Raw genomic sequence first — 9,756 nt, forward strand, 5'->3', positions numbered from 1 at the left:
CAAAGACCACAAATAAATAAAGCATTGAAGCAATTTTGTTTTACATGATTAATATCTGATTTTTTTATTTGTTTTTTTGTCTGCCAAATCAAAGTTAGAGAGGACTGTGTCTCCAAATCACATTTTAATAAACCTTTTATGAAAAAGCACGTTTTGTTAAATCCAAGAAAACTTTAGCTATTCCACGAAAATGGTATACAAGTCTTTAAAAAAAGTATGAAACCAACATGGAGACAAATATTAGATTTCTTAGAACCTTGTACACGTGTTTTAAAAAAGGTTTTAAAAAAGATTTAGCCTTTGCTCTACTTTCAAGTTTTTCGACAACTACGACAAACCTACTACAAACTACAATACCCATAATGCTTCGGGCCGTCGCCATGTGATGCAGAAACACCTCTTACTGTGATTGGCTGCTCACTGCAAACGTTCACTCCATTCGGAGGTTTGAAGGTGAAATTTGCTCTTCTGTGTACGCAGTTATCCATCGCAATTATGGCATCCAGTGCCCTTTACAGCACACGCACACACCTGTGCAGACATCTGGTGAGTTTGAAGGAAATAAATAGCTATTGATAGCCGAACTTTTGAGACTCACGGCACATGCAGCAGTTTGACTGCAGGCCCGTTTCATTGTTTACCTTTTAAAATATCGCGCTTCACTTCATAAACTGTAGGTCGTCTTTTTTGATATAAATGCTATGACCAGATATTATGTCACCGGACACCCATTTTATCAATATATCTTAGCAGGCACATAAATTCCTAAGCAGGACCTACAGCACACGACCATCTCTAAATGTGAGTAAAAGTTATGTGATTGTATCACTTCATGGAGCCAGAACTGTGTCTGTCAGGTGTGCATTCAGTGAATATGATCTTAATTTCTAATTTTTCCTCTGGACAGGAAGTTGTCATCGTCAGTGCTGTCAGGACCCCAATGGGGTCTTTCAAAGGAAGCCTTTCCACCGTACCTGCCACCAAACTCGGTTCCATTGCTATTAAAGGAGCCATTGAGAAAGCAGGTAGAGATCTAGGGCCGATTGCATGATAAACATAGCCATTATGTTAAATGTAGGGTAGGCAATTTTTGTAAACACTTTTTGTTCAACTAGTTGGAGACTCTTCACATCCAATAATAGAAGTGGTCTAAATAACATAACATGTACATATAATATCTTCTGTGGAAGCCACAGGACCAAAAATGTTCGTCCAGTCATTGCATTCGGTCCGAATACAGTAAATACAGTCACTGAGTAACAAACAGCAGTCGTCTTTTACAGTTCCTCCTAAACCAAATGCTGTGTTCAACCGTAATTACGAGATGCCAACCCATGGACGTTATACTCGGAGCTGTTAATGTTCTCAGACTTGAATTTATCCATTTCTATCAGTCTTACTTTTCAAATTTCTGTATCAAATTAAACCAATCGACTATTTTATGTAACTGACTTAAAAAAAATTATAAACAGTCTTAAATAATATTTGATGACTAACTTGTAAGACTAGTCTAAGCAGTTAATGCAACCGGCCCCTGATAATCTTAGCAGAAATACATATTTTATTTTATATATTTTATATTTATTTTAAGAAAATTATAATTAAATATAATTTTATGAGATTATATATTATTACAAATTGTATTATTATTGAAAACATTTTTAATGTTTGGTTTCAGAGCAAATAAAAAGAATACTTTTATTTAGCAAGGATGCATTAAATTGATCAAAAATGCCCTTAAAGACATGTATTTCAAAGAAATGTTGTTCTTTTGAATTTTCTATTGAACAAAGTATCCTGAAAAAATGTATTCGTTTACACAAAAATATTAAGCAGCACAGATGTTTTCAAAATTTACGATGACAATAAATAATGATTTCTGAAGGATCATGTGGCACTGAAAACTGTATAATTATTATGCTGAATATTCGGCTTTGCATCTCAGGAATAAATTACATTTTAAAATACACTAAAATAGAAAACAGATGTTTGAAATTATAATAATATTTCACAATATTACTTTTTTACTATATTTTTGATCAAATAAATGCAGCCTCAGTAAACGCATAAGACTTCTTTCAATATCATACTGACCATACTTTTCAAACTTTTGAACAGTAGTGCATATTATATGCATATATAATCATGTAAAATATAATAATAAAAAAACCTGAGTAACACGTCTTTAAATCAGAAAGGTGTGCTATTTGCCTATATAATAAATGCCCTTAGTTTTATATTTTATTGAATGCAATTATATTCATGAAATAGGCTAAGTGTCATTAGATCTACATTTTTAAGTCTCATGTGTTCTAGTTGTCTGTATGATCAGATTCCCTGATGTTAGGAGGTTTGCATGTCATCTACAGGAATCCCTTTGGAGGAGGTGAAGGAAGTTTACATGGGTAATGTGTTGCAAGCAGGAGAAGGACAAGCACCGACCAGACAAGCTGTTCTGGGTGCAGGTGAGGGATTTGCAATGCATATTTTTTTCTTTCATTTTACAAATGCAACTTCTCAAAGAGAAGTATTAGTGCTAGTTTTGGTTCTGCTAGGATTGTGTAATGTTTGTTTTCCTCATGCAGGTCTCCCTCTGTCCACTGAGGCAACTACCATCAATAAAGTGTGTGCGTCTGGGATGAAGTCCATCATGCTGGCCGCTCAAAGTCTCATGTGTGGCCATCAGGTAGTGTGCAAGACCGGAGATTCAGAAAGAGTAAAGGCCATTGCACACTGAGTCCGAAATTCGCATCCGAAATTTTCGCACGTAAAAAAAAAAAAAATCGACCCCACGTTATGTCAATCACGCTTGCAAACGGCCTCCGAAACTTTCGTCCGTCATAAAAAATTTTTTACATCGGGTTCGATTTTCTGCGTTTTTCGCATCCGTAGCAAGCAGTTTGAATGGTGTTTTGACAATTCAGAGCCACTGAATCACGAATACGAAAAAACGCATACGGTGCTGGGCGGTATACCGGTTCATACCGAAAACCGGTGTATATTTTTGTTATGATATTCATTTTGAATATATTAATACATACCGATTTATTTAATTACTCAACGTTCGGACAACGAACGTTACGCTGCGCGACACGGTTTCAGACGGACCCTTTACAATGTTGCACTTCTAAGCAGCGACTGCGAGGCGTAAACAGCAGTTTTCTTTTACTGTCTATGGGTAAACAGCAGTGCTCTGGTGTTACGTTACAGGGAAGATGGATGCCGTGGAACTATGGCGTTATTTTCCTGTCAAATGTCAAGAGCGCATTATTGTAGCGCGAAAGTACATTTATATACTGCGCGCGAATCTCTCTGCTCTCGCGCGGAATATAATGTGCCGCGCTCTCAGATGCACGCTGCTCTTGCTAAAATAGGTCTATTTTCTCTGTGCTCGCTCAGAGAATCCTGCACTTAAAACGTGTTCAGTGCAATCGCGAATCTCTCCTCTTCCCCAGCTTACAATTTTAGGTTATAAGAACGTTTTCATAACGTTCCCATTAAGTTATAAAAACGTTAAAGTTATTTCTGAATGTTCTAGGAACATTCAAAATGTCCAGTTTTTTAGACGTTGTATTAACGTTATTTCTTGGTTATAAGAACATCATTAGAACGTTCAATTCTCGCGTTATGTAAACATTGTGTTAACGTTATTTCCTGGTTATAAGAACGTTATTAGAACGTTAAGAAATAACTATTTTAAGTTATACTGGGCGCTATTCTACTCTACAATATTCCCTAATGACAGTAAAATAGACCATCGTAAGTCAATTTACTGCAGTAATTCCTCTCTCAACCAGTAAAAAATGCTTTGAACACCTGATTATGCATGAAAAAAAAAACAGAAAACCGGCATTGTTTTGAAAAAAAACGTGATATAAATTTTTGGTCAAACTGAAAATTTCGGACTCAGTGTGCAATGGCCTTGAGCCTTTAGCGTGCTAATAAAGCCAAATGAGTGAATCAACATGATGTCTCCCAGGATGTGATGGTTGCTGGTGGAATGGAAAGCATGTCTCAGGTTCCATATGTCATGGCCAGAGAAGCGCCCCCTTATGGTGGAGTGAAGATGGAGGATCTGATTGTTAAGGACGGTTTGACGGACGTCTACAACAAATTCCACATGGCACGTACATTTTTAGTAAACCAGAAAGACCGATTTCGTTGTATTTGCATGATAGCTTAGCCTGATAATAAGTAGGGGAGAGCCGGGACGATCGAAACGTGGGACGGATGAAACATTGAGATTTCCTTGAAAACCACTCATGTACGTCAAATTTCGTCAGCACGTACAGCACGCAATGCCGACCAGACCCGCGAAAACATTTCTTCTTTACGTCATGCCGTTTTAAAGTTAGAGTGCGGTAAGTGAAGTCTTTCGTGCGGTACTTTTTTTGACTGACAAGTTGTATTTATTGTTTCATGTGCCATTGTAATGATAATACGGCCATTGTATTAGTGCTGCAACACACCCTCTGAAGAACAACATGAGGGAGAGTAATTACTGACAGAATTTACATTTTTGGGTGAACTATCGCTTTAAGTGTGCATTATCAGAGTTTTTTAGTTTAAGTGCAAAACAGGTTTAACCGGCAGGAGGCGCTGAAACAAATGTTCATAATTTTATGATGTTCATAATAACAGGCTATTCAACTAGCAAACACTCAATATGACTCAAGGAATAAATGTAAGAAAATGAATTGTAAACTGATTTGTGTCTTCGTCAGAATAGCCTGAGATTACGCAAAATGCGCATTAGGCTTATTATCGCCTATTGTCTATTGGGCGACAGAACAAAAATGGTTAATATGAACCTTTAAATTAAAATAAATTACAAAATATGTTTGTAACAATATGTACATAAGTAACTTGTCAGGTAGTGTTCATAAAAACAAGTATTAGATGAATAGTTGCCGTTTAAACTGATATGTTTCATCCGGCCCACCCGTGTGCACAACTACCGTTCAAAGTCATTTTTTACTTAAATCATTCTATATTTGTACAGAATAACACATGATACTAAGAGAAAACATATGTGAGTTGTTGATTACAAAAAGAAAAAAATCAATCCGTAACCTTATCTTAGAAAACGACGTTTATGTGAAAAGTGTTTCAGCTGTCCCGGCTCTCCACTACTAAGTGAATAAAGGAAGTGAATGAAGTTGTGTGGAAACATTGGACATATAACACTGGAGAGGCCATGATTGTGTACAACTCCAGCATATTTCCCCATTTTTAGGGAAACTGTGCTGAAAACACTGCCAAGAACAGCAGCATCTCCAGGGAGGAGCAGGACGCATTTGCCATCAACTCCTACAGCCGCAGCAAAGCAGCGTGGGAGTCTGGGATCCTGGCCAAGGAAGTAGTTCCTGTGAGCATCCCTCAGAGAGGTTGGTTTCACTACTGTAGCTGCTCAATTCCTTATTATTCGCAATATATGGCCTAATATGAGCCAAAATATGTAGGTGTGTGATGATATAATTAGCTCATGAGACAATATTGGGTTCACAAGAATGAGACGAGATGATATTTTAACACCGTTTTTAAGAAATCTTCAATGACGAAATATATGGCTGGTCTTTTATTCGACCAAATTTCACAGGTGCATTTTGAAATGTTTGAGCTAATCTAGTGCTGTCGCTAATTATTATTTTGGTAATTGAGTATTCAGTCGATTAATCGAGTAATCGGACAATTTTTGTGTTAATAAAAATAAACCTAAGTGAACAATAGCTTCTAAAATGACTTCAAATACATATATAATAACAATGAGGCAATAATAATTGGTTCATGGTTTTATTGAACAACTGTTAAAATACATGATGTAAAATACACAATATAAACAACAAGAAAATAATGTACATCATTAACAAATGCCTGCAGAGGCCTCAGAAGGGCTGGTTGTTGTTGTTACACTTTACAGCATGATCAAATCCTTGTTTAATATTGGCCAAACAACTTGCACATTTTAAAACGTATTCTCCCGTGTTGGCATAGGTTTTTAAATGATTTACGTTATAAATCTTGTGATATGGCACACATTGTGTTCCCAGATGAACGTTATAAGTAACCTAAACTCACAGCATATTCTGAGATCACCAAGCACGCTATTTAACGTTTTGCCATAAACTCAACTCCGTCCTGCTAATATTGTGAGATGGCTTTTCAGAGAAATATCGTCAAGTTTTAATATCGTGAGATCTTGTGGCACGAGATCGCGTCACACCCCTAAAAATACGCTAGCATAAAAAATAATTAATAATATATATATATATATATATGTGTGTTTATGTTGCATATATTAAAATGCATTATTATTGTGATTTAAAATCTTCTCTCTCACTGCTCAGGAAAACCAGACATTGTTGTGAAGGAAGATGAAGAATATAAGAAGGTCGACTTCAGCAAAGTCCCCAAACTGAAAACTGTGTTCCAGAAAGAGAACGGTACAAGATCATCACTTCATTAGCATTTGTGAAAAAAGTCTGCATAATTCTACTAACATGCACTTTTAGTGTTCTTCAAATCTTAAAAGTATATTGAAAAAAAAAACCTGTACTCGCAGATAATAAAATATTCCTGAAATAAAAGGCCACTTAAGTGTACTTAAAAATTGTAGATTTTTAATAAGTGCATATTGCAAAATTGTCAAATTAAGTTATTCTGTAAAGTAAATTTTTAATCATCTCTTGTCATGCATGTGTCACTATTTTTAAACGTATGTTTTGAGGATGATAAAGAATTGTTTTCTGTTGAAAAGACGAGCAGACGTTTGTTTCCGCAGGCACGGTGACGGCAGCTAACGCTAGTACGCTGAACGACGGAGCGGCGGCTCTCGTGCTCATGACGGCAGACGCCGCAAAGAGGCTCAACGTCACACCGCTGGCTAAGATTGTTGGTGAGGCAATACACACCTGTTTACATCATTTTATGGTGTATTCTGGTTATTTCAACAGATTCTGCAATGATTGGAATGACAAGTTATGTAGGAATGTTTTTTTACCCAAAAACTTTGCTCATGTTTTTATCACATGTTTTAGTCCCATTGTATTTATCACAGTTTTTTTAGCTGTTAGCCAGTGCTCTATGTCTGAAACATCCACCTGAATTCTTTCTTGAAGAACAACACCGTGCTAAAGGCACTTTAATAATTTAATGGTAATCATTTAAATAAAGTTAAGCTACATTCAACCTACACTTTTGATGAATATTTTCTTTTTTCTTTTTATATATCTACAGAAACGAACACATTATGTACAAGCATAAAGACAAAAAAAAACACTAAATATTCCTAGAGAGTTAAAATACATTAAATTTAGAAATAATCCAAAGCATAATATCTTATAAATGTTGCAACATAGAAGCAAGTACGTTAAGTGTTCTTTAAAAAATTCAAATACATTTCAACATCTTGGTATTTTCTTTGAAAATGTACATTTATGAATGTAAAATGTGCAAGGAATAGTAATAAATTAATTATAAACTTAATATTATAAGGGTCTAAGACACATTTTTGGCTAATACAAAAGTTTGGGGATAGTTACAAATAATTAAAGCTACCTGAAGGGCAGTAATATTTGGAAAAAAATGTATTTTTACTGGGAAAACTATGCTTTTTTTCACTAAACAGCTGTGTTACTGTCATGCTACTGAAAAATATAGTTGAGTTGCATTCCTACTAATAGTGAGTTACTCATATATGGCCACGTTTGTCAGATAATACTTGTTTTCTGGCTTTCCCTACACATCTGGACCACAATTTAATGTTAATTTGCAGCTTTTGCTGATGCTGCTGTCGCCCCCATCGACTTCCCTATCGCTCCAGCCTTTGCCGTCCCTAAGGTGAGCTAATATTTGTCTTAATTGCAGAGCTGACATGTTTTTGTGGTCATTCAGTGTAATAACATCCATGTTGTGCAGATCCTGAAGGCGGCCGGTTTGAAGAAAGAAGACATTGCCATGTGGGAGATCAATGAAGCCTTCAGTGTTGTGGTGCTGGCCAACATCAAGATGTTAGACATCGACCCCAACAAAGTCAATATCCATGGAGGAGCAGTGTCCCTCGGACATCCAATTGGGTAAGCAACATCCTTTTCATGCATCACTGTTCGCTACATTGACATACTGGAATTAGATTTGCGTGATAATTAATGTTTTGCGATTTCTAGAATGTCAGGGGCGAGAATCGTAGGACACATGGTGCACAATCTGAAATCGGGACAGTACGGACTGGCTGGAATCTGCAATGGAGGAGGCGGCGCTTCCTCCATTCTGATCCAGAAATATTAGGACTTGAGATTGCACTTAATATCATATCAAAATTTTGACTTTTGAACAGATTCTTCTTGCCTACATCCTTAATGTGAGTGTGCTCCATCCAGAAAAGTCATTCATGTTTGTTTTAATTAAAATAGGGGGAAAACGAAACAATGCTCATAAAATATGCTAACTTCCCAAATGGTAATATTTATTCTGTGCACTTAATGTTGTAATGAAAGTGTTTATAACTGGTAAAATCTGTAACTGTAATAAAATAGACTATTGATTGTTTTTGTTGATGCTGAGTGTGATGATTATAAAATGCAGTTCCCCTGAATGAACACCAGATGGAGATCGTGCTTCGAGCTCGGCTGCTCATGAACCCTTTTCAGTTTTCACAGACTCTGATGAAGCATTTTTTCGGCAATAATTCACATTGTAAACTATAGAAGTTTACATATGATGACTTCTGTTTCTGAGAACCCTGGAAATGTGAAAAGGGTCTATTGAGGCAACCTGACTAGCAGTGACCTGAAACTAATTTATGCCACAAGTAATTTGTGAATTGAACAAACAGTTATTACTTTGTGATTGTTGAAAGCTGCAGATACTATAGGCATGAGTGGTAATATGGACAATGCATAAGTGACTGTTTTGACTTAAATTTTCACTTTCCACAATATTTTGGAAATTTACCCCTGCCCCATCTATCCCAAAAAACATTCACGTTAAAAAAAATAAAGATGATGATGATCTCACACACATTTTATTTGTATTATATTATGATTGTTTAGCATCTTTCAATCCCATTTTAAATTCTATTTTGCTTATAGTCTTTATTAAGTGCAATTGTTTTGTCATAACGCAATCAAATGTCAATTTGTGTCGACATAATTTTTGGACAGGCTGTCGTACAAAGAAATTATGAACATGCAAAAACAAGAGAGAATCAACTAAATATTAAAAACTGATTATGCTGGAGTCGATGTATGTTGTTTCCTGTGAGCTTTTTGTTTTTCTATGTATTTTTTGCGTAGTAAAATAAAACCTGTAGCTGTAGTTTTTTGCGTAATAATTTTGTCAGATAAATACCTGAACCTTAAATTTAGTGTTTTGTTCTTCCCTCATATTTAAAAATATAAAATATTTTTGTCATATTTTGATGGTTTAATCAAACTTGAAGGCTCATTAAACAAAAATCCCCAAACCAATTCCCTCCAGACATCACTTTTTATTCACATACTTTTTTTTAATTAATTTTCCTGTGTTATTAGATATTTTGTTAAATGTCTTGACAAATGGTGTCTCAATTAGATTTACTCTCAAATTAAGATCACATTAAACAGAAACTATGCCCAAAAATTTAAATAATTATTTGCTCATCCTCATGTCGTTCCAAACTTGTGACTTTTTCTGCAGAACACAAAAGAAGATTACTTTCATTGCATGGACCAAAACTAAAAACACTGAGAGATTTCTTCTTATGGAATGACATGATGT

At 35.6% G+C, this 9,756-nt stretch overlaps 1 protein-coding gene across 2 annotated transcripts; it reads left to right on the forward strand.

Annotated features, from left to right (window-relative positions):
• Nucleotides 1–387: 387 nt before the first annotated feature.
• Nucleotides 388–9,242, forward strand: acat1 (acetyl-CoA acetyltransferase 1). 2 transcript variants are annotated; one of them, XM_077195650.1, is made up of 12 exons: nt 388–546; nt 751–801; nt 908–1,025; nt 2,370–2,465; nt 2,586–2,686; nt 3,980–4,123; nt 5,237–5,387; nt 6,348–6,443; nt 6,782–6,895; nt 7,775–7,839; nt 7,918–8,075; nt 8,166–9,242. In XM_077195650.1, exons 1-12 carry the CDS (start codon nt 496–498, stop codon nt 8,284–8,286), a joined length of 1,266 nt encoding a protein of 421 aa, XP_077051765.1. In that variant the 5' UTR covers nt 388–495; the 3' UTR covers nt 8,287–9,242. The 2 variants fall into 2 exon arrangements, with proteins under 2 accessions (XP_077051765.1, XP_077051767.1); XM_077195652.1 differs by having other exon boundaries at nt 390–546; nt 754–801.
• Nucleotides 9,243–9,756: the final 514 nt, after the last annotated feature.

The sequence above is a fragment of the Siphateles boraxobius genome, unplaced genomic scaffold (assembly GCF_051911475.1).
Source record: "Siphateles boraxobius isolate OS27281-9 unplaced genomic scaffold, OSU_SipBor_1 34, whole genome shotgun sequence".
NCBI lineage: Eukaryota > Metazoa > Chordata > Actinopteri > Cypriniformes > Leuciscidae > Siphateles > Siphateles boraxobius.